General features: G+C 45.0%; 1 protein-coding gene across 1 annotated transcript in view; it reads left to right on the top strand.

Annotated features, from left to right (window-relative positions):
* Positions 1 to 25159, top strand: part of LOC123665184 (MICOS complex subunit Mic60-like) — a 29340-nt gene extending 4181 nt beyond the window's left edge. Inside the window, exons 4-18 of the mRNA XM_045599529.1 lie at positions 26 to 116; positions 1070 to 1141; positions 7058 to 7227; positions 8086 to 8212; positions 9233 to 9396; positions 10096 to 10221; positions 11624 to 11696; positions 12782 to 12870; positions 13216 to 13326; positions 14010 to 14127; positions 15199 to 15333; positions 22304 to 22407; positions 22883 to 22984; positions 23654 to 23739; positions 24223 to 25159. Of these exons, the coding sequence (XP_045455485.1) occupies positions 26 to 116; positions 1070 to 1141; positions 7058 to 7227; positions 8086 to 8212; positions 9233 to 9396; positions 10096 to 10221; positions 11624 to 11696; positions 12782 to 12870; positions 13216 to 13326; positions 14010 to 14127; positions 15199 to 15333; positions 22304 to 22407; positions 22883 to 22984; positions 23654 to 23739; positions 24223 to 24400 (1746 nt within the window). The 3' untranslated portion in view covers positions 24401 to 25159. The remainder of the gene's footprint in view (positions 1 to 25; positions 117 to 1069; positions 1142 to 7057; positions 7228 to 8085; positions 8213 to 9232; positions 9397 to 10095; positions 10222 to 11623; positions 11697 to 12781; positions 12871 to 13215; positions 13327 to 14009; positions 14128 to 15198; positions 15334 to 22303; positions 22408 to 22882; positions 22985 to 23653; positions 23740 to 24222) is intronic.
* Positions 25160 to 26081: the final 922 nt, after the last annotated feature.

Raw genomic sequence — 26081 nt, 5'->3', positions numbered from 1 at the left:
TTCTTATAAGCCTAATATATTACAGGAAGGAGTATCACCACTCGATTTCAAACAAAGATCGGAACAAGATATAGAAAAGGACGCAGTTAAAGATTTCGCTAAAAAGACCTATGAATGTGAGTTAATATGCACTTTTTAAAACTTAAACAACTGCTCGGGTGCAGTGGAGCGTGTAGTCGAGGTTTGAAGGATTCCTGGTCAAGACTGATTTTGTATATGTACAAATGTTTCTTTCCGTTTTGGTTGTTAGTCTTTGTGAGTCTCCCCACCAAGCCCCGGAGAGCATTAAGCCGTCGGTCTCGGTTGTTATCATGTACACCTGATAGCGATTGTTACCCATAGTAGGGAGTATGTCCGCTAACCCGCATTGGAGCAACGCGCTGGATTAAGCTCTGACCCTTCTCCTACACGGGGAAAGAGGCCTATGCCCTGCATTGGGCTGTTACAGGCTGAATTGTATAAGCTTTGAATAACAAAAAAGAAATAATAATATTATATAAAAAGAAATATTAATTTAATAAAAAAAATGTGTATTTTTAATATCTTCCACAAAATTCATCTTTTTTCATGCAGCATTGGATAAAAAATCTTTGTTTGATAAAAATAAGAGCAAAGGTAAATTTTTCGTAACTCACTTATTTGTAAAGTAAACTAGTATTAGTCATTAGTATCGGTACTCTTAACTTCAAACTTATAATATATATGTATAATAATAATAAATAATAATAAAATAATAATATATATATATATATTTAAAATAATCAATATTTAAAGTACTGTGAATTTAAAGTACTTATAAGAAAAATAAATAATGTTTAATTTGAATTTTTATATTCTCAAATGTTATCGTCGCATGTGTGTTGTGTTATCGCCGCATTATTTACAAAAAAAAAAAAAAGTTAACATACCGCAAAATTGTAAATCAATACTAGTTTAAGTGTGACTAAGTGTTTTTGCTAAAATCACTATCACGGAGCCCAATTTCTTAACTCGCAACTTTCATAGCTAGGATATAATTATATGCACTAGTATATAACAATTAATATAGAAATCATTTCATTTCTAACAGTACCACCTCCAACATTTGAACCACTGTATGTGGAAGAAAAGAAAATTGAAACTCCCGAAGTTGAAACACCAGGTTAGTTAATTATTTCATTCAATGGTATGGTATAGTATGGTATAGTATGGTATGGTATGGTATGGTATGGTATGGTATGGTATGGTATGGTATGGTATGGTATGGTATGGTATGGTATGGTATGGTATGGTATGGTATGGTATGGTATGGTATGGTATGGTATGGTATGGTATGGTATGGTATGGTATGGTATGGTATGGTATGGTATGGTATGGTATGGTATGGTATGGTATGGTATGGTGTATGGTATGGTATAGTAAGCACGGGCTGGTTTCCGCAACTCGACGACTTTGCGCCTATTTTGCTGGGAATAATTTCATTGAATATTTATTTTGGAAACATATAGTATTTAAGACTTATAAGTAATCTCTATAAAATATAATATTTACCTCGAAAGTTTCCATACGAACGAAATGGTTATAGTTCGAGAAGTGTGGCATAAAAAAAAAATACGAGTCTGCTTTAGACCACACGACTGAAGTAAAACTTCTTTAGCTCCCACAGTAATATACGAAATGTCACTCACTTTCTATTTTTTTATTTTATTTTTATTTTATTTTATTTTGGAAACAAACAGTACAATAATACAAAAAAAAAAAAAAAAATCTTATAAAACTAATACATAAACCAATAAAGTTTCCAATAGTAAACAATTCATTAATAAGCTAAAAAGCACACATTAATAAGAAATAATCGATACACACAGAAATATAAATAATTTAACAGTAGTAAATTGAATAATTAGGTAAACATGTACGAATAGAAACATTTCATACAATCATCAATTAAATAATAAATAATTAAAAGATAACAAATTCAGATATATACAACATTAAAAATTAATCATACCATAATCATACTATAATAAAATTATAATTAAATTAATTTATAACAAAATCAAACTAAAATTCATGAATTATGTAAATAATTAATGATAAATTAAAAATTAAAAATTTATTGCATATCGTAATTCACTCCTTAAAGATTGCACTGAACAAGTTGCAAAATCAATGTGATGAAAACATTGGTTGTACATTTTACATGCTCTAAAAGTAAAATTATTCTGCGTATATTTGGTCCTAGTTCTAGGCACGTAAAATAGGGACTGATTACGTGTATTTATTTTGGGACACCTAAATAATATATTACTTAGTAGATAAGGGGAATCAATAAAATTACGAAGTAACTTAAATAAAAATATTTGGTCTCTCTCCAATCGACGATTTTCTAAAGAAGGAATATACGGGATATCTTGAATATGCGGCGAAGCTTTGTAACTTAAAAATTTTATAAATTTATAATTAATTTTTTCCAATTGAGCAACATAACATTTGTAAAATGGATTCCATACAGTTGAGCAGTATTCCAAGATAGATCTTACAAAAGAGTTATAAAGGAGAATAATTGTGCTGACATTTTTAAAATCACGTCCCACTCTCAACACAAAGCCAAGCATTCGGAATGCTTTAGCAGTAACAAAATTAATATGTGACTTAAAAGTCAATTTGCTATCGATGTAAACACCCAAGTCTCGCACTTCGGTAACTCGTGTTATTGTCTCTTGATTAAGTTGATAATTAAAATTAATCGTGTTAGTCTTACGAGAAAAGGATATCACGTAGCATTTTTTTATGTTCAGATACATAGAATTCACTGAGCAGTAATCACACAATTTGTTTAAGTCACTCTGAAGTAGTATGCAGTCAGAATTATTAGATACACACCTAAAAATTTTCATGTCATCAGCATAAAGAAGTATATCTGAATTCTCGAAAAATTTATGTATATCATTTATAAAAATATTGAAAAGTAGAGGACCAAGGTGCGAGCCCTGGGGTACACCAGAAGAAACGGGCACAAAAGAGGAAACATGCCCTTTCACTGTCACTGCTTGGCTACGGTTATATAGGTAAGAAGAAAGCCATCGAAGTAGATCGCCATGTATACCGACTCTTTCTAGTTTATTTATCAATATTGCATGTGGTATCTTATCAAATGCCTTAGAATAGTCGGTATACACGACATCCACCTGGTAACCCTGATCCATGGCAATAGAAATGCGATGGACAAACTCACACAAATTACTCTCCGTTGATCTCCCGTCCACAAACCCATGCTGTTGACTCATTAAGAAAGGCCTAAGACTCGGATAAATATTGTCATACACAATTTTCTCAAACAATTTAGCAACAGTAGACAATTTTGAAATCGGTCTGTAATTTTCAACATTATGCCTATCACCAGACTTGTACACAGGAACAACGTAAGATCGTTTCCAAATATCAGGCATGATACCCGATCGTAAAGATAAAGAAAACAAAAGCAGAAGCGGATAAGCCAAAGATTTGTGGCACAATTGCAAAAAAATAGGTGGCAAGCCATCCGGTCCTGAACCCTTATCAACATTCAACTGCCTGAGATATTTCATAACAATATTAACAGTAAGTTCAATACGTCCTAACGACAAATTACTTTTAGAAGACACATTACCTTGGGACCCATAAGAACTAGCAATGTTAGACGGCGCTGAATAGACAGATTTAAAGTGTTCGTTAAAAAATTGACATATTTTGCTTGCATCGGAGGTGCACTCATTCTTGAAAAAAACATCTTTAGGTATATTTACTGAAGCCCTTTTAGACCTAATGAAAGCCCAAAAAAATTTACTATTCCTATTAATTTTTAATTCTGATTGATATATATATTTATCATAACACTCAATTTGGACTTGTTTTTGACGGTTTCTCAGATAGCTGAACATGTTGTAGTCAGATACTCGACCATAGATTTTCCATCGCCTATGACAACGCAACTTATCACATATTATTTTTATTAGACCACTAGTATACCAAAAAGGATACCTTTTGTCGCCTTTTAAAGTTTTTACTGGAACATATTGCGAAATTATGGAGTTAATAGTATCATAAAATAAATTTATAGCATCAGAGATATCGCCGTTACTAAGCAAATGACACCAATCAATACCAGATATGACTTCATTTATTTCATTATAATTAGCATTTCGAAATAAGCGTACCTTACGAGGAGTGGAAAAAGTAGATCTATCATAAGCAATACTTAATTTCACCTTAAGTGTAGGATGATGGACATCTTCCTTTGTAAGAGGAGAATCATTGCGACTCACAACACAGTGAGAGTTGCTAATTACTAAATCCAAATATCGCCCATTTTCATTAGGGACACTGTTAAATTGTTTTAGGTCTGTAATATTTAAGAAACTGAACAAAGAATCAACTCCAGGGTCACTATCATCGAAGTTACACATGCTCATAAATTTCCCATCCCAATCCCAAATACAGTTCGAAATGTTAAAATCTCCAATTATAAAAAAACTATCATCGGGATGCGTCAAAACTTCATTTGTGATATGTTCAAAACAATCACAGAGAGATTCAACATGGAATCTACTGTGAGGAAAATAGCAACAATAAATATGGAGCTGCTTAAGGAGAGGTCCAATTTCTAAAGGAATAGAGACTTTAATTACTTCACCAGCAAAATTCTTCACATCAATTGATACTGACGATCGAACCGGTATATCGGTCTTAACTGCGACTAAGACACCTCCACCCATACTATCACCACGACTTTTATACTCACGATCACGCCGATATACCAAATATCTAGAATCAAACAGTTCTTCGCTGAAAATACCATCACAGAGCCATGTTTCAGTCAAACAAATAAAATCATAATCCACACCCAAGATGCTCCTAAAAAATGAGTTTGTTTTAGTACGTAAGCCGCGGACGTTCTGATACAAAATTGAGAAATTCTTAGCCATTAACAATCAGTTTAAAAATAATCACAAATATAAATGTCAAAATAAGAGAGAGTCCAATATTGTACTCAAAGAAGAGTAAGTCCCAATATATAATAATAATGTCCCCAAAACCAAAACGCAAAAACACACGATATACCATGATCAATTTCAACAATAATAATAATAACAATATGAAAGTAAACACAATCAAACACACATTAAAATTAAATAACATAACTATATGAACAATAATCCTCATGCAATTTTGTTTAAATCTTTCAAACTTGTAAAGTGCAAAACTGGACTAGTATCGGAACGACGAGCCATAATACTGCAGTTTTTCACCCACACATATAATTCTTATCACTTGCTGCCTTCTTCACCGATTGCAATAACGCTTTATTTGTGCTGGTGAGATGATCGTTGAAGAATATCGAACTGTTACCATCATTAAAACCAATATCGGTACCTCTGAGCTTTAATTTTCTGACAACTGATAAAAATTCATCTTTTTTCCATCGGCATAAAAAACGTACAATAATCGGTTTGGTTTTCTTATTTTCAGACTTTTTAGAGGCCACCCTAGTAACGAAATCGATATCAGTATTCATATTTATTTGTAGATCTGTCTTATTAACTATAGTCTGTAACAGAGAAATAAGATTTTCATTTTTCTTTTCGGGAATTCCATATATTTCTACATTAGACTTACGAGCCCATTGTTCTCGATTATTGTTTTCGGATTCGATTTTTTCAATAGAACTACTCAATTTACCGATTTCGATACATTTCTTAGATAAAACCTTAATTTCCTCCTGAAAACTATCCATGCGCTTAACCATTTCTTCGAATTTCGTATTAATATAATCCAAACTTTCTCTAAAATTTTCAAATTCTTTCTTAATTAATTTTATTTCTTCTTTAATTGGGTTCATAATAACATTGATTTCCGCTTTAAAACTCGCCAATTCAGTGGATATAACAGATTTAATTACGTCGATAAGCGATGTCCTATCAGTTAAGTCCAAGACACAATCATCATAAACCTCAGACGCGGCGCCTCTTCGAGAATTGACATTATCAACATCGTTGTGCAAATGACACATCGATTGCACTCGCACTGGTGTACTATCCTTTCTAACAGATCTTGGCTGAGCCACCGTACATTCCGGACAAATCCAATGTTTTTTTGTATCTGTGGGTAATTCTTTCCGTTTATCAGATGGATATAAGCATTTGATGTGATAATTATTACTACACTTTGAACACGACAAGCACTCAGAGACACCTGTCGTCAAGTTGCAGCAAGCAAATTTCATTTTGATAAAATATAGCTAATATTTAAAAATGTTAAATTCCGAGTGAAGCGGGGTTTGAACTCAGGATCGTCACAGCGCACGCGACTACAAAAGCAAGACCCCGTGCCGCTAGACCAAACACTCAATATACGATTCGGTCGAATATTGCAACCAATTCAGAGAGGAAGTTTAAAAACTAGGCGGAATTTTAAAGTCTTTGTTCTTATGTGACAACGGATGATTTAGAGGTCACTAAAAGTCACCGCGTTCACAACTTATTCAATAAAAGTACTATCAAAAACAAAGAAATAATTGAAAATACACATAGAATTTGATTTTGAAACAGGTACTATAATATGAAACAAAACACTGTTCGTAATAAACACGTAAAAAACACTATAAATACAAAGTTTTAAGTAAGTTTGAGACAAAGGATTATTTAGTATGTGTGCGCTCGCGTAACTAGCACCGATCTTCACTATCTTATATCTATCTCCCTCTCAACTTCTGTTCGCCTCGCTTGATCACAGTTTTCGTAACTCTCTCGTCACGCATTCACCAGCTTACTCTCCAAGTCAAGCATGCGTAAAGAAGTTTTGCTTCAATAAAAAAAAAAATAACTGGTGGTAACTAGTAACTATTGTGAAAATAACTGGTACTAAATTACTGTAAATTTTAATAATAATGACATTTTAATAATAATAACATTTTAATAATAATAACATTTTAATAATAATAACATTTTAATAATAGTTCGAGTTGTCAAATATCAAACTTATAAATAATTTTAATTATCATTCGAACGTTGTCATAATTTTTATTTTTTTCTTTCAGCTACCCTCGTTCAAACTGAGAAATGTGATCCTCAAAGTCCCATTCCCATAAAGATTACTAAAGATATGGTGGAATTAGAACACGAGATGCATGAAAACACCAAGATCGCCATCGATAATTATAAAAAAGCTACGCAATCTTGTGAAAGTTACAACAAAGCTCTATACAAGGTAAAAGTTAAAGATAAGAAAACGAGTGTGCTTTAGACCACACGACTGAAGTAAAACTTCTACACAATAGGCCGGCTCTCTCTCTTGCTCCATTCGCCTCGCGCGATCACACTTTTCCTAAAGCTCTCGCCACGCATTCACCAGCTTAATCCCAAGCCAAGCGTGCGTAAAGCAGTTTTACTTCAAAAATACAAATTAATTTTACAGTAATCTATACTAATATTTTTAAGCTAAAGAGTTCGTTTGTATGAATGCGCTTATTTTTGAAAAAATTACTTTCGAAAAATTCCTTTTGTGCTGTCTATAAATATTTACACAATACACACACGGTCGTCTGTTCCTAAAGTAAGCAACTTAATGCTTGTGTTAGAGGTTACAGCCGACTGGTATATAGCTACATTTTTTTTTTGATAAACATACTTATAAATAATACATATATAAATATATAAATAAATATTTATATTACACCCAGACTCGGGGTGGGAATCGAACCCACAACCCTCGGAGCAGAAAGCGGGGTCATTACAAACTGCGCCAACGGGCTGTCTATTAACTGCGGAAGGCTGTAGGCTATATCATATTTTATTGTTTTTACCTCACATTAACGCGAGTGAATATGGATTAGATGCTTTAGGCTGTTTTAGGTCATATATATGTTTTTTTTTTACTTATAAGGCGTATTTCTATATATATTTTATAGAAAATTAATTTATACAATGTGTTTGATAGAGTGAGTGTGTTGCGCAATAGCCAGCCTTAATAATCTAGCCTTGTGACACACATTTATTTTTCAATCTTAAATAGAGATAATTTAGCTTTACCGCTAGGTAAGGTACTGATTCTATAACCGTTTTTTAGATTGTGGAGTCATCACTGAATGATTTGGATAGGAAACATTTCTCTGCCGTTCAGAGCGCTCAAAATGAACGCGACAACACTATCAAGAAGGCTCAGGAAGCTGCTGCTAAAGCTAAATTGGCTATTGGTAAGTGTTATTCCTATAGATATAATAAAAATTCATAATAATCTTCAAAATGAATGCATGGAAAAGTTAGGTTCGTTTGTTGAAACTCGCTTAAACTGCTTATATTAAACTAGTATATAGATAGTTCGGTGTCTCGGCGAAACACCTAACACCAGCTATTGCGGGTTTGATTCCCGCTAGACATGAATATTCGCATTTGGGCAAAAATCTGTTGCTAAATCTTGTCTCTTAATTCTTGTTTTTGTTTGGATGTCGGTCTTTGTGGGTCTTCTTATCAGGTCTCTAGGTCTCAGGTTATTATCATATACACTTGATAGCGATCATTACTCATAGTAAGGAATATGCCAACCCGCATTGGAGCAGCGTTGTGTTTTATGCTCCTTCACCACTTCAGCCTATCGCTGGCCACTGTTGGACATAGGCCTCCACAAGTTCGCGCCAAAAATGGCGTGAACCCATGTGTGTTGCCCATAGTCACCACGCTGGGCAGGCGATTGGTGACCGCAGTTATGCTCCTTACCTTTCTCTTATATGGAAAAAAAGCTTTACCCAGCAGAGAGGCTTTTGACGAATCAATTCAGTTGATTGGTAATGATAATGTTTCGATACATTTCAAAGGAGTTTTGACATCATTCAAAAATTGTAATTTGATTAGCCTCAATTGTAGTTAAATGTGAAACTACCACAGATTCGGAATCTAGATTCTACAGAGATGAGCAAGCAACCCCGCAGCTACTCTTAAAAAAAACCGTTTTATTATATACTGATAATATCTTGCATGAAACATAGCATCACTAAATTCACTCATATTTATAAAAATCAAAATTATGTTTATTCAAATAGGCTTCAAAAGCACCTTCGAATCGACATTTTACATATCGGAATTTTATATTCATTTGTAAAAGTAAAGCTACCACCAGAAGAATAGGCAAGAAACTCACCACCTACTCTTTAAAAATAAATCTCACATTAAGTACATCGTCACTACTATAAATTATATGTATGTTTCTATCACTACAGATACTTTAGACCGTATGATAAAAGCCGGTGTCCAAGCTCCTCCGGAAAGTATTGCAGCGACAACAAGATACATAAAGCAATTTAGATCAGACTTGAATGAGGCTGAAACGGCTTACAAGGAATGTTTGAACAAAGCCGTTTTGAGTGACAGGTATTGGAATAAGGTGGGAATTTGACAATTATATTGAAGTTTGTATTTTTAAATCTATGTTAATTTTCATAATGGTTTCGATGTGTTTAACTTCAATAATCACCATATCATAATCAGTTTTTTTTTATACTTTACCAATTATAAGAGTCCATCCAATATGAGAGTAAAAGAAAACTTATTTTAATATTAATTTTACGAACATCACTACATAGTATAAAACAAAGTCGCTTTCTCTGTCCCTATGTCCCTATATCCCTATGTATGCTTAAATCTTTAGAACTACGCAACGGATTTTGATGTAGTTTTTTTTAATAGATAGAGTGATTGAAGAGGGAGGTTTATATGTATAATAACACCCATTAAATAGTGGAGAATACTGTTATTTTTGAGGTTTCTAATGTGATGTCGTAAATAATTACATTTTTTCCGCTTACATTGCAAACGCAGCCTGAACCCTACGAGATTTATCAAAATAATGTACTAAGTATTGTACACATTGAAAAGGTCTACAGAAAACTCCGCTATGGTATATGTCTATCTCTTATGGATATCCCACAATAACATTTTTTTGTCATTTACTTTTTATGACAAATAATGGCTAATTTTCAAAGCGGTCAAAGGCAATTTTATCACTAGAAGAGTTTTGATTCTAACCTTTTTTAAAATATAATTTTAATATATCTTGTTTTGCTAAAAATTATAATAATTTCAGGTAGAAGCAGCCCGAATGGCGTACAAAGAGGAATTACAAATGTTGTTCCCAGGAGTCGACCTCGGTGCCCGACAACTTGACATACGCGGAGACACTGACCTTCTGCTTATGTATACTTTAAAACAGGTATCTTTAATAAAAAAAATAATTGTGTTTGCTCGCAAACGAAAAAAAACCGATTTCAATTACATCGACAAGTAATACAACGTAGATCGACGAAAAAATAGTCAAGCAACTACGCGTTATCAAAGATTACTCAAAAAGTAGTTATCAGATCTCGATAAAATTTATATGTGACCACATGATAAACATCAGCTTTCGATTAAATTAAAAATTATCAAAATCAGTACACCCAGTAAAAAGTTATTACGGATTTTCAAGAGTTTCCCTCGATTTCTCTGGGATCTCATCATCAGATCCTGGTTTCCTTATCACGGTACCAAACTAGAGTTATCCCCTTTCTAACAAAAAAAGAATTATCAAAATCGGTACATCCAGTTGAAAGTTATGCGGTATAATACAACGTAGGTCGACGAAAAAAGCGTCAAGTAAAAAGGCATTATTAGATATAACTCGAAAAGTAGTTGTTAGATCTCAAATAAATTTAAATGGGACCAATTGGCACACACCACTTTTCGATTAAAACAAAATTTGTCGAAATCGGTCTACCCGGTCAAAAGTTCTGATGTAAAATACATAAAAAAAAAAATACAGTCGAATTGAGAACCTCCTCCTTTTTTGGAAGTCGGTTAAAAATATTTATCATTTAAACACATTCGTATGTTCCTAAGGCGCCGTCTATAAAATACATCATGCAAAATATGACTATTTTGAATTCCTTTCCTCATTTTTCACGACTTTTAGTGACCACAGATATTAAGTCACGACAGCAAATAAATATATATCTGTTTAACAGTAAATAAGGCTTCTAAATATCTGAGAATGAGATTTCGGTCAAGAAAAATTTTATAGAACAGTCTAGGGGTCGGTCGTCCATTAATAATGTGATGTTTTAGTACATTTTCCCCCCCCCCCCCCTTCCCTCCTTTTTGTGATATGTCTGGAGATTATAGACTATACCAAACTATACAAGTAATGATAAAAATGTAAAAGTGTGTGTGTGTGTGTATGTGCAATTTATACACGGCGATATGTGAAATTTCTGAAAAGTCGTAAGTTTAATCCAAAACGTGTCGCTTACTCGTTTTGAGCAATAATGTATTCTATTTCACTCTCTCCTATACATATGGGTCTCTTTCTTTATCGTGACGAACTTTCGTTTCATCGAGTTTCAAATCACAACGATTCTAAAGAAGTGAACTTCCAAAAATTAATGTAGTGCTAATGACACATTTCCTTAGATCCCCCTTTGGCTTTACGTATTTTAAACCCCTAAGACAACTTAATGTCCGTTTTAAGTAACAAACAGCAGGCTAATATAGATAAATATATTTTAATTCCACAGTGTGAAAAATTGCCTAACAGCTTACATAGTAAATATTTAAACATTGATAATAATGTGTTTCAGATTCAATTTCTACAAAATGAAATTGCTGAACTTCAGACGCTGAGAGAATTGAAGATCAACAGAGCAATTGAATGTAAGTAATTTTTTTTTATTATGCGGTAATCTTATTTCGGCTACAGTTACGGTTACAGATCTTGCGAACTGTCAATCGCGTCTAATTTAAATAATCGTTACGTTTTGTGTGGGGTTTTTTGAAGTAAAACTTCTTTGTGAATGCGTGACGAGAGCGTTATGAAAAGAGATATAGAGCGAGGCGAAGGGAACAAGAGATAGGTGCGAGCACATAGTTTCTTTCTCTCTTTCCTTCACAGCCAGTCACAGAAGTTTTACTTCTGTCGTGTGGTATAAAGCAAACTCGTTTTTTTTTTTGCTGAATCGTCTTAATTCTTGGTTCCGGAAGAACCTACAATATAATAATATAAATAAATAAATATGTTAGAAAACGTAAAGAAGGATTAGCCGGATTGGTTTAGTCCTTCTTGAGTTGTGCACTTAACACCACATATAGCGATTTATTTTTACTGATATATATATATATATATAGTGTTTGCAGTGGGATGGTAATAATAAAGCACAATTTCCACACTATCGTCTGTCTTTATTAAACTAACGTTTTTTAATAACACACACAAATAATAATAAGCAGTTATTATAATATGCACAAGAAAACAAAAACTATAGTCAAAGAAGGAGAAAAATTATTGATAGGATGATACAGTTCGTAAGCTAGAAGCACTATAAAACATTTAACAATACAAGCAATTGGTTGTAAGCGACACGGGCTTGCGGGAGTGCGGATCCGGTCTGAGGGGCATCGAGCCGGCCGCTCGTGCGCCGCGTCGTGTTCAAGCGATATATTTTTTATTCCAAAATAATAAATAATTTTATATTAAATATAGAAATATGAAAGATATTTAAAGATATGTAATAAATAATAAATATACATAAAAGATAAATAATATGTTTTATATGTATATAATATTATTTGATTTATTACTAATAATTCATATTTAAGTAGGCTACATATTATATATAAGAAAAGGAAATTGTTTTACAAATTTTGCGCAACCTAACCTATTTGTTAATATTATGTAATATACTTGTGTCTTCATCGTCAGTTAGTTATTAATAAATGTTAAATATTTTTTTCTTTATTAGGTCACGACGAAAAGGCTATAATCGAAGCGAAAGTCGAAGACATGATCAAGAGAGAAAGATTAGAAAAGGAAAGAGAATACCAAAAGAAGGTATATTATATTATTTTTTATCTAAAGATTTATTTAATTATTTGAGTATTTTGAAACAAAAATCATTACAGATTGAAAGGTATTGATATTTATGTAAGTTATTTATACATAATTATAACTATGTGGTAATAATAATCTGTAAAATATTTATAATTTTTAATAATGTTATGAAGAGGTCATTACTTAGGTTATAAGCCATAGTATTGCTTTCTCAGGTTGAGTAGTGTGACGTTGCGTGGATCATCTAGATTTATACTTTTTTACATAAATAAAAAAGTAAAAATATGCGCGACGGTAAGAATATACAGAAGTAAGAAATTTTAATTCTCTGACTTTTTGTTTTAGAGTTTGGAAATACAAGCGGAGGCAAATAGGGTACTTAGAGAACAACTGAAGAAACAGTTCGAGATTCAGCAGGAAGTCTTACAAGACAAACTAGCTAAGAAAGAAAAGGAGGTAATGTATTTATTAATGATAATAATGTTTATTGAGATGTCAAATATTTTTTTCTTGTTTTATGTTTTCTTTCTAATACACGTTCAGGCTGTAATATCACAATGCTGGGCATAGGCCTCGTTCCAAATGTAGGAGATTTATTAGAGTTTAATCCATCATGCTTTTCCATTGCGGGTTGGCGGATATATGATACACACTATGAGTAACGAGCGCTATCAGGTCTACACGAAAACAACCGGAACCGACAGCTTAACGTGCTCTCCGAGGCACGGTGGGGAGACCCACAAGGACAGACATCCAAAAAGGAAAAGAAATATTTGAAAAAATACAAATTTCAATCCCGAGTGGGAATCGAAGCCGCGAACCGTCGGTGTTTTAGGCGACTACTCGCACAGCTAGACCAGATCGGTTGTTTCTTTCTAATATGTGTATATAATATGCCTATATCTACTTTAAAATGTATATTATAAAGATAGATTAAATAAGTTATAGAGTATAATAGCCCATTTATTATGTATTAATAGATAAATATGCTTTACTTATGTCCCTCTGTTCCTAAGTTAGGCAACTTAATGGTTATGTTTTTATTTTATTTTATTTTAAGTGAAAGCTGACTGATACATATTAAATATATATTTAATATAAATATTAAATTGAAGAATATTCTTAATAAATTATTACAGGTTATGGGTAAATTCAGTCGCTCAGTGTCTGAGCAAGTAGAGAAGGAGCGAGTTTTGTTCAAGAAAGAACTCGGCGCTATGGCTGGGAAACTGAAGGCCATCGAACAAACTTTGAAATGTAAGTTTTAATATGTTATGTGTTATTGAACTGAAACCTAGAGTAAGCTGATGAATGCGTGACGAGAGCGTTGCGAAAAGTGTGATAGGGCGAGGAGAACGGAAGTTGAGAGAGAGATAGAGAAGTTAGTGAAGGTAGAAAGAGAGAGAGAGTTACGTTTCGTATATTACTGTAAAACCGCCGCGTTGGCGCTGAGTGGATGAGTAACGATCGCTATTAGGTGTACATGATAACAACCGGGACCGACGGTTTAACGTGCTTTCCGAGGCATGGCGGGGAGATCCACAGGGACTGCACAAACATCTAGACCACGGCAAACACCTGTATGGCTAATACAAACGTTTGTCATGTGTGGGGATCGAACCCGCAATCGCCAGCGCAACAGGTACAATCCATGGTTGTAACCGTTGCGCCAACGCGGCCAATAAAAATATGTTATTCGATTATTTTTGTTTATCTTTATGTGCAATATTAATAATGGATTTGTTATATTTTTCGAAAAAGACTGGATTCCTGGGGATTCTACGAAACTTATAAAAAGGAAACCACGTTCATCCTTTTATATCTTTAATAAGAGACTGGCTTACAAAAGAAGATTTATCTTACCCTCAAATGACTAATGAATTAATATTTTGTATACTAATACAGTGTCTCTGGGTCTCTTCACTGTGCCTCGGAGAGCACGTTAAGCCGTCGTCCCGGTTGTTATCATATACACCTGATAGCGATCGTTACTCATAGTAGTGAATATATCCGCCAACTCGCATTGGAGCAGCGTGGTGGATTAAGCTCTGATCCTTCTTCTACATGGGGAAAGAGGCCTATGTTCAGTAGTGGGATATTACAGGCTGAAGTGAATACTAATACAGAATACAAATATATAATATACATTAGCAAGTTTATTATATAATTGCACCACCTATTCCGTTCTCTAGCTAGTATAGTTAATCTCTAAACAGTTATAAGTCCGTCCATTTTGTCTCACGGTCTTCAACCGTTTTTGAGCGTGTTTAATGTCTAGAACGTAGTCGTGTACAATAAAGTGTGAGTAAACGAGTGCGGTGTTGGCAGCACGCTCCAAGGCGGAGGCGGAGGCGCGGCGCTCGGCGTCGCTGTGGGCCGCGGCCGAGGCGCTGCTCGCCGCCGCGCGCCGCGCCGGGCCGCGCGCCGCGCTGCGCGCCGAGCTGCAGGCGCTGCACAGCGCCGGTGAGCGCGCACACACACACACAGGCACCCTCGCACTCGCGCACACACGGCGGCCGAGGCGCTGCTCGCCGCCGCGCGCCGCGCCGGGCCGCGCGCCGCGCTGCGCGCCGAGCTGCAGGCGCTGCACAGCGCCGGTGAGCGCGCACACACACACACAGGCACCCTCGCACTCGCGCACACACGGCGGCCGAGGCGCTGCTCGCCGCCGCGCGCCGAGCTGCAGGCGCTGCACAGCGCCGGTGAGCGCGCACACACACACACAGGCACCCTCGCACTCGCGCACACACGGCGGCCGAGGCGCTGCTCGCCGCCGCGCGCCGCGCCGGGCCGCGCGCCGCGCTGCGCGCCGAGCTGCAGGCGCTGCACAGCGCCGGTGAGCGCGCACACACACACACAGGCACCCTCGCACTCGCGCACACACGGCGGCCGAGGCGCTGCTCGCCGCCGCGCGCCGCGCCGGGCCGCGCGCCGCGCTGCGCGCCGAGCTGCAGGCGCTGCACAGCGCCGGTGAGCGCGCACACACACACACAGGCACCCTCGCACTCGCGCACACACGGCGGCCGAGGCGCTGCTCGCCGCCGCGCGCCGCGCCGGGCCGCGCGCCGCGCTGCGCGCCGAGCTGCAGGCGCTGCACAGCGCCGGTGAGCGCGCACACACACACACAGGCACCCTCGCACTCGCGCACACACGGCGGCCGAGGCGCTGCTCGCCGCCGCGCGCCGCGCCGGGCCGCGCGCCGCGCTGCGCGCCGAGCTGCAGGCGCTGCACAGCGCCGGTGAGCGCGCACACACACACACAGGCACCCTCGCACTCGCGCACACACGGCGGCCGAGGCGCTGCTCGCCGCCGCGCGCCGCGCCGGGCCGCGCGCCGCGCTGCGCGCCGAGCTGCAGGCGCTGCACAGCGCCGGTGAGCGCGCACACACACACACAGGCACCCTCGCACTCGCGCACACACGGCGGCCGAGGCGCTGCTCGCCGCCGCGCGCCGCGCCGGGCCGCGCGCCGCGCTGCGCGCCGAGCTGCAGGCGCTGCACAGCGCCGGTGAGCGCGCACACACACACACAGGCACCCTCGCACTCGCGCACACACGGCGGCCGAGGCGCTGCTCGCCGCCGCGCGCCGCGCCGGGCCGCGCGCCGCGCTGCGCGCCGAGCTGCAGGCGCTGCACAGCGCCGGTGAGCGCGCACACACACACACAGGCACCCTCGCACTCGCGCACACACGGCGGCCGAGGCGCTGCTCGCCGCCGCGCGCCGCGCCGGGCCGCGCGCCGCGCTGCGCGCCGAGCTGCAGGCGCTGCACAGCGCCGGTGAGCGCGCACACACACACACAGGCACCCTCGCACTCGCGCACACACGGCGGCCGAGGCGCTGCTCGCCGCCGCGCGCCGCGCCGGGCCGCGCGCCGCGCTGCGCGCCGAGCTGCAGGCGCTGCACAGCGCCGGTGAGCGCGCACACACACACACAGGCACCCTCGCACTCGCGCACACACGGCGGCCGAGGCGCTGCTCGCCGCCGCGCGCCGCGCCGGGCCGCGCGCCGCGCTGCGCGCCGAGCTGCAGGCGCTGCACAGCGCCGGTGAGCGCGCACACACACACACAGGCACCCTCGCACTCGCGCACACACGGCGGCCGAGGCGCTGCTCGCCGCCGCGCGCCGCGCCGGGCCGCGCGCCGCGCTGCGCGCCGAGCTGCAGGCGCTGCACAGCGCCGGTGAGCGCGCACACACACACACAGGCACCCTCGCACTCGCGCACACACGGCGGCCGAGGCGCTGCTCGCCGCCGCGCGCCGCGCCGGGCCGCGCGCCGCGCTGCGCGCCGAGCTGCAGGCGCTGCACAGCGCCGGTGAGCGCGCACACACACACACAGGCACCCTCGCACTCGCGCACACACGGCGGCCGAGGCGCTGCTCGCCGCCGCGCGCCGAGCTGCAGGCGCTGCACAGCGCCGGTGAGCGCGCACACACACACACAGGCACCCTCGCACTCGCGCACACACGGCGGCCGAGGCGCTGCTCGCCGCCGCGCGCCGCGCCGGGCCGCGCGCCGCGCTGCGCGCCGAGCTGCAGGCGCTGCACAGCGCCGGTGAGCGCGCACACACACACACAGGCACCCTCGCACTCGCGCACACACGGCGGCCGAGGCGCTGCTCGCCGCCGCGCGCCGCGCCGGGCCGCGCGCCGCGCTGCGCGCCGAGCTGCAGGCGCTGCACAGCGCCGGTGAGCGCGCACACACACACACAGGCACCCTCGCACTCGCGCACACACGGCGGCCGAGGCGCTGCTCGCCGCCGCGCGCCGCGCCGGGCCGCGCGCCGCGCTGCGCGCCGAGCTGCAGGCGCTGCACAGCGCCGGTGAGCGCGCACACACACACACAGGCACCCTCGCACTCGCGCACACACGGCGGCCGAGGCGCTGCTCGCCGCCGCGCGCCGCGCCGGGCCGCGCGCCGCGCTGCGCGCCGAGCTGCAGGCGCTGCACAGCGCCGGTGAGCGCGCACACACACACACAGGCACCCTCGCACTCGCGCACACACGGCGGCCGAGGCGCTGCTCGCCGCCGCGCGCCGCGCCGGGCCGCGCGCCGCGCTGCGCGCCGAGCTGCAGGCGCTGCACAGCGCCGGTGAGCGCGCACACACACACACAGGCACCCTCGCACTCGCGCACACACGGCGGCCGAGGCGCTGCTCGCCGCCGCGCGCCGCGCCGGGCCGCGCGCCGCGCTGCGCGCCGAGCTGCAGGCGCTGCACAGCGCCGGTGAGCGCGCACACACACACACAGGCACCCTCGCACTCGCGCACACACGGCGGCCGAGGCGCTGCTCGCCGCCGCGCGCCGCGCCGGGCCGCGCGCCGCGCTGCGCGCCGAGCTGCAGGCGCTGCACAGCGCCGGTGAGCGCGCACACACACACACAGGCACCCTCGCACTCGCGCACACACGGCGGCCGAGGCGCTGCTCGCCGCCGCGCGCCGCGCCGGGCCGCGCGCCGCGCTGCGCGCCGAGCTGCAGGCGCTGCACAGCGCCGGTGAGCGCGCACACACACACACAGGCACCCTCGCACTCGCGCACACACGGCGGCCGAGGCGCTGCTCGCCGCCGCGCGCCGCGCCGGGCCGCGCGCCGCGCTGCGCGCCGAGCTGCAGGCGCTGCACAGCGCCGGTGAGCGCGCACACACACACACAGGCACCCTCGCACTCGCGCACACACGGCGGCCGAGGCGCTGCTCGCCGCCGCGCGCCGAGCTGCAGGCGCTGCACAGCGCCGGTGAGCGCGCACACACACACACAGGCACCCTCGCACTCGCGCACACACGGCGGCCGAGGCGCTGCTCGCCGCCGCGCGCCGCGCCGGGCCGCGCGCCGCGCTGCGCGCCGAGCTGCAGGCGCTGCACAGCGCCGGTGAGCGCGCACACACACACACAGGCACCCTCGCACTCGCGCACACACGGCGGCCGAGGCGCTGCTCGCCGCCGCGCGCCGAGCTGCAGGCGCTGCACAGCGCCGGTGAGCGCGCACACACACACACAGGCACCCTCGCACTCGCGCACACACGGCGGCCGAGGCGCTGCTCGCCGCCGCGCGCCGAGCTGCAGGCGCTGCACAGCGCCGGTGAGCGCGCACACACACACACAGGCACCCTCGCACTCGCGCACACACGGCGGCCGAGGCGCTGCTCGCCGCCGCGCGCCGCGCCGGGCCGCGCGCCGCGCTGCGCGCCGAGCTGCAGGCGCTGCACAGCGCCGGTGAGCGCGCACACACACACACAGGCACCCTCGCACTCGCGCACACACGGCGGCCGAGGCGCTGCTCGCCGCCGCGCGCCGCGCCGGGCCGCGCGCCGCGCTGCGCGCCGAGCTGCAGGCGCTGCACAGCGCCGGTGAGCGCGCACACACACACACAGGCACCCTCGCACTCGCGCACACACGGCGGCCGAGGCGCTGCTCGCCGCCGCGCGCCGAGCTGCAGGCGCTGCACAGCGCCGGTGAGCGCGCACACACACACACAGGCACCCTCGCACTCGCGCACACACGGCGGCCGAGGCGCTGCTCGCCGCCGCGCGCCGCGCCGGGCCGCGCGCCGCGCTGCGCGCCGAGCTGCAGGCGCTGCACAGCGCCGGTGAGCGCGCACACACACACACAGGCACCCTCGCACTCGCGCACACACGGCGGCCGAGGCGCTGCTCGCCGCCGCGCGCCGAGCTGCAGGCGCTGCACAGCGCCGGTGAGCGCGCACACACACACACAGGCACCCTCGCACTCGCGCACACACGGCGGCCGAGGCGCTGCTCGCCGCCGCGCGCCGCGCCGGGCCGCGCGCCGCGCTGCGCGCCGAGCTGCAGGCGCTGCACAGCGCCGGTGAGCGCGCACACACACACACAGGCACCCTCGCACTCGCGCACACACGGCGGCCGAGGCGCTGCTCGCCGCCGCGCGCCGCGCCGGGCCGCGCGCCGCGCTGCGCGCCGAGCTGCAGGCGCTGCACAGCGCCGGTGAGCGCGCACACACACACACAGGCACCCTCGCACTCGCGCACACACGGCGGCCGAGGCGCTGCTCGCCGCCGCGCGCCGCGCCGGGCCGCGCGCCGCGCTGCGCGCCGAGCTGCAGGCGCTGCACAGCGCCGGTGAGCGCGCACACACACACACAGGCACCCTCGCACTCGCGCACACACGGCGGCCGAGGCGCTGCTCGCCGCCGCGCGCCGCGCCGGGCCGCGCGCCGCGCTGCGCGCCGAGCTGCAGGCGCTGCACAGCGCCGGTGAGCGCGCACACACACACACAGGCACCCTCGCACTCGCGCACACACGGCGGCCGAGGCGCTGCTCGCCGCCGCGCGCCGAGCTGCAGGCGCTGCACAGCGCCGGTGAGCGCGCACACACACACACAGGCACCCTCGCACTCGCGCACACACGGCGGCCGAGGCGCTGCTCGCCGCCGCGCGCCGAGCTGCAGGCGCTGCACAGCGCCGGTGAGCGCGCACACACACACACAGGCACCCTCGCACTCGCGCACACACGGCGGCCGAGGCGCTGCTCGCCGCCGCGCGCCGAGCTGCAGGCGCTGCACAGCGCCGGTGAGCGCGCACACACACACACAGGCACCCTCGCACTCGCGCACACACGGCGGCCGAGGCGCTGCTCGCCGCCGCGCGCCGCGCCGGGCCGCGCGCCGCGCTGCGCGCCGAGCTGCAGGCGCTGCACAGCGCCGGTGAGCGCGCACACACACACACAGGCACCCTCGCACTCGCGCACACACGGCGGCCGAGGCGCTGCTCGCCGCCGCGCGCCGCGCCGGGCCGCGCGCCGCGCTGCGCGCCGAGCTGCAGGCGCTGCACAGCGCCGGTGAGCGCGCACACACACACACAGGCACCCTCGCACTCGCGCACACACGGCGGCCGAGGCGCTGCTCGCCGCCGCGCGCCGCGCCGGGCCGCGCGCCGCGCTGCGCGCCGAGCTGCAGGCGCTGCACAGCGCCGGTGAGCGCGCACACACACACACAGGCACCCTCGCACTCGCGCACACACGGCGGCCGAGGCGCTGCTCGCCGCCGCGCGCCGAGCTGCAGGCGCTGCACAGCGCCGGTGAGCGCGCACACACACACACAGGCACCCTCGCACTCGCGCACACACGGCGGCCGAGGCGCTGCTCGCCGCCGCGCGCCGCGCCGGGCCGCGCGCCGCGCTGCGCGCCGAGCTGCAGGCGCTGCACAGCGCCGGTGAGCGCGCACACACACACACAGGCACCCTCGCACTCGCGCACACACGGCGGCCGAGGCGCTGCTCGCCGCCGCGCGCCGCGCCGGGCCGCGCGCCGCGCTGCGCGCCGAGCTGCAGGCGCTGCACAGCGCCGGTGAGCGCGCACACACACACACAGGCACCCTCGCACTCGCGCACACACGGCGGCCGAGGCGCTGCTCGCCGCCGCGCGCCGCGCCGGGCCGCGCGCCGCGCTGCGCGCCGAGCTGCAGGCGCTGCACAGCGCCGGTGAGCGCGCACACACACACACAGGCACCCTCGCACTCGCGCACACACGGCGGCCGAGGCGCTGCTCGCCGCCGCGCGCCGCGCCGGGCCGCGCGCCGCGCTGCGCGCCGAGCTGCAGGCGCTGCACAGCGCCGGTGAGCGCGCACACACACACACAGGCACCCTCGCACTCGCGCACACACGGCGGCCGAGGCGCTGCTCGCCGCCGCGCGCCGCGCCGGGCCGCGCGCCGCGCTGCGCGCCGAGCTGCAGGCGCTGCACAGCGCCGGTGAGCGCGCACACACACACACAGGCACCCTCGCACTCGCGCACACACGGCGGCCGAGGCGCTGCTCGCCGCCGCGCGCCGAGCTGCAGGCGCTGCACAGCGCCGGTGAGCGCGCACACACACACACAGGCACCCTCGCACTCGCGCACACACGGCGGCCGAGGCGCTGCTCGCCGCCGCGCGCCGCGCCGGGCCGCGCGCCGCGCTGCGCGCCGAGCTGCAGGCGCTGCACAGCGCCGGTGAGCGCGCACACACACACACAGGCACCCTCGCACTCGCGCACACACGGCGGCCGAGGCGCTGCTCGCTGGGGGGATTGGGGATTGGGTCGGCAACGCGCTTGCTATGCTTCTGGTGGTGCAGGTGTCTATAAGCTACGGTAATCGCTTACCATCAGGTGAGCCGTACGCTTGTTTGCCGACCTAGTGACATAAAAAAAAACTTACAAATAATTGTTTATTAACATAACTCAGAAGTTACCTCAGTAGAATAGAATATTTTGTACGTAATGTCGCTTTTTTCTCACATTCAAAATAAACATTTTGCAGTTATCCATTATAATTTTAATTTATTAGTTTTAAATTTGGTATAAATCTTTTTCTTCGTTCTATTTCTAACCAAAAATAGAATTGTTGAAATTCAAGTAAAATTTTTATTTCAACTGCTATATTAATATCATATTGAATACTTACTACTACTAAACTACTCTTTATATTTGTGTAGGCAAAGACGACAAACTAGTACAAACAGTATTGAAGGGAATCCCTCAAGAGGTACAGGAAAATGGAATACTTACCGAAAAGACTCTCAGAGAAAAATTCGACGAGGTAATAGAACTATTTTTTGAAAAATGCATTTGATTATTGAGTTTTTTGTTTTTTTTTTTAACCTAAATGTAAACTATAATATTGGTCCGATTTTGATAATATTCTGATCCAATAAGTAAAGGTTGGTAGTCTTTAAAACATCAAATTATAACACTTAGCAGAACTAAAATGAACCGTATATGTTTCAATATGTGAAACAACATACTTATGTGAATCATTTCATTCAGTTTTATAAATCGTTAAATCCAAACACCAATCATCACACACATCAAGAGAAGTTAAATAAACGTTTTTATTTTTAATATTTAGTTTAGTTTTAATATTTAAATTCAATACACAGATTTCGTACTTATATTGATTGTGTTTTCAATAAATATAGTTTCTGTAAAAAAAAATGTTTAGTACCTTTTTTTTGCAAACCATTTAAATACGTATTTTATTAACGCAAAATTTTGATATCGAAGTTTTCTTGTAGTTGGAAAAAACAGCAGTTAAAGTAGCTCTCATCGGCAAGGAAGGCGCTTCTCTCCCGGTCTACTTTTTATCTTGGTTGCAGTCGAAACTACTTTTCCAGAAGGTAAGAATAAAAAAAAAATCAATCACATGAACTTTAAATTATAAAAAAATAAATTCTTTTATAAGAATTGTTAAAAACCACACCAATTGTCCAATTTGATGCAATCGTTCGGAAATTATACTCTTACATACGTTTCGGAGATTCATTTTTAGGGTTCCGTACCTCAAAAGGAAAAACTTAACCCTTATAGTATCACTTTGTTGTCCGTTTGTCTGTCAAGACCCCCTTTTCTGAGGAACGCGTGGAGGTATCAAGCTAAAATTCATATTAAATACTCAATCTATTGTCCCTTAGAGCTGTGACAAAATTTAACTTCTAAGCCACGGCAATCAAAAAATACAGCCGCTTATGCTGCAAATTTTCTGTACTCGTAAGGGAATCAAAACCTACAGGTACTTCCCGTGATCTCAGAATCTTGAAATTTAGTAAGAAGCCACATCGTATAGCACAGGTAAAGAAAAAATTGCGAAAAGCATAAATTTTTAGTTACATCATATAATAAAAATATTTTTAATAATTTTGGTACGGAACCCTCTTAGCGCGAGTCCGACTCGCTCTTGGGCGGTTTTTATTTATATAGATTTAACGTTTTAAATGTATTTATACATTAAAGTTACGGTCGTTTTTTAACATTTTTATGTTATATATTTTAATATTTTTCATTTCCAGTTTGCCGAAATACCCAAAGACGAGCTAGAAAACAAGCCGATGGACTTTTCAAGTTTGGACACCTTTGACATCATTCAAAGAGCGAGGTAAGCTTCTTAATATTTGTACTAATATCAATAACAGTGTTTGTTTTGAAAAAAAATCGATTTCAATTCACATCGACAAGTAAAACAATATAATCGATATAGTCGTAGTCAACTCGATAAATTGAAAAGAACTACTTGTCAGGTTTAGCCTTAATCTAAATGCGATCATACGACAAGTACCATCTTTTGAAAAGCTTCGTCAAAATCGGTCTACTCAGTAAAAAGTCATGACGTAAAAAATACAGTCGAATACTGTTAAGTTTATAGAATACAAAAGTCAACACAATAGTTTAACCTCTAATAGTAAATAATTCAATAGTATCGTGGCCAAATCTCCTGGGGAGAATCGAGGGTAGGGTTGGCAACGAGCTTGCTAGCAATGCTCTTGGTATTGCAGGCGCCTATACGGTAATCCTATCAGGTAGGCTCTAGGCTTGTTTGCCGACTCAGTCGTATAAAAAAATCCCTTGTTAACTATTTCAGGTACCATATGGACCACGGTAACTTAGCGAATGCTCTCCGCTATGTAAATCTATTACAAGGAGCCCCGAGGGCAGCTGCTAAGTCTTGGCTGGATGCGGCGAGACGCCATCTTGAGATACGGCAAGCGGCGGAAGCAATAATGGCGCACGCTTCCGTTTCCGGTCTACTCTACCTTTAAGGAGCTACCTCTTAGTAGGAGATCAAATTAGTTCGATAAATTTGTTAGTCAAACTTCATGTTTTCATCAAATGACAGACTTAAGTGTTTTCTTGTCACCGTATATAAAATCATATTTGAGAACAAGGTTACACAAAAAGAATGACATGGATTTTTTCACCCAAAACGTTAAACGAGTATATTATTTAATCAATGCGTCAAACAGAATTAAATAACTACCTACATACTATCAAAAGTTTGAACAGATATGTGAAGTTTGACAAATAGTTTGCTAATTTATATGGCGCTATAGATGTAGTCCATAATATTATTGGTATTTGATTCCACGACCATTAAATAAAAAACATAATAAAGAAAAAAAAGCGAAAAATTTAAAACGTAACTTTATTTCAGTTGAAAACGATGTCAAGTCGGTTGATTCTGTTTCGTTCTTTTTATATGATAATATTTTTTTACTGTCAAACATGTTTCTCTTATTTTGTATTTATTATTATAGTTGAAAATTGTTTCATTTGTATGGAATTTCAATTATATTATGTGTGTATTGCAGTTGAAATGTTTCCTCGAAAATATATATTATTCAAAGATATACATATAATTGTTAATGTTATCGTTTGTCAAATGATCATCAGTCTTGTTTCAAAAGAGTAAGTACGAAATTCCATTGATGTAATAAAAGTAACATTGTATTGACTAACCTTTGTTGCAATAATAAAAATCAAACTCTATGTCAAAGAAAATAAAGCATATTTTGCTTAAATATAGTTCTTTTATTTATTTGTTAGTGACTTATTTGTTTTTTAAATAGTTTTATTATATTATTAGCTAGTCCAGTTACATTTCAAGCACCTGTTGTAATATGTTCCTTAATGTCATACACCATAGGTTCAAAATAAAGAATACCTACCGCATTATAGCATTTATTTGCAAAGATATTTGTTAGCGTATTATTCAGCTAAAAGTTTAAAAGCACTCTGGTTATATTGTGAGCTGTGTAAATATGAAAAATTGTATTTAATTTAAATATTATAAAATGAATTTATTTCATATTGTTGTTTTATTTTTATGGCGTTACTTAAGACTGTTTTATTTTATAACAATATATACAATCGACAATAATTTAATTTTAGACAAATATTTTAATGTTATTGAAGTAGGGCAAAGCAAGATGTATCCTCAAAACCAGGGGCTACCCACTAGGGAAGTACCACAAGTGTTGTGTTCCTGTGGTGTATAAGGTAGAGGGTGAGAAAGAGAGGGGATGGGGTCGGGACTACGGTCGGCAACGCGCTTGCAATGCTTATGGTGAAGTCTATTGGCTAGGGTTACTTTCTCATCTTCAGGTCAGCTATACGCTCGTTTGCCGACCTAGTTGACATAGCGTAAGTGAAAACGGAATAACCTTTCAGTTTCAGCCGTAGCTTATGGCCGTGCCGGAACTCGGCTATTAATTTAAACTAGGCATTTTGTTTCTTAAAAATGTTTTAACATACAAATTTATTAATTTTATTGGTTGTCACCGCATTTTTTGTCTTTTTCATTAATTTTATAAATCATGATTTCATTTATCACATCTCACAACAATGAAGTCAATAAAATTACATTGGTGTGAATATTCATATTTAATTAAAATAGATAAAAATGATATTTCACATGTCTAATGTTATGAATTTATAACACTA

Source organism: Melitaea cinxia, chromosome 23 (assembly GCF_905220565.1).
Source record: "Melitaea cinxia chromosome 23, ilMelCinx1.1, whole genome shotgun sequence".
NCBI classification, from domain to species: domain Eukaryota; kingdom Metazoa; phylum Arthropoda; class Insecta; order Lepidoptera; family Nymphalidae; genus Melitaea; species Melitaea cinxia.
Note: the sequence above shows the minus strand (reverse complement) of the source record. Positions and strands in the feature narration are given on the sequence as shown.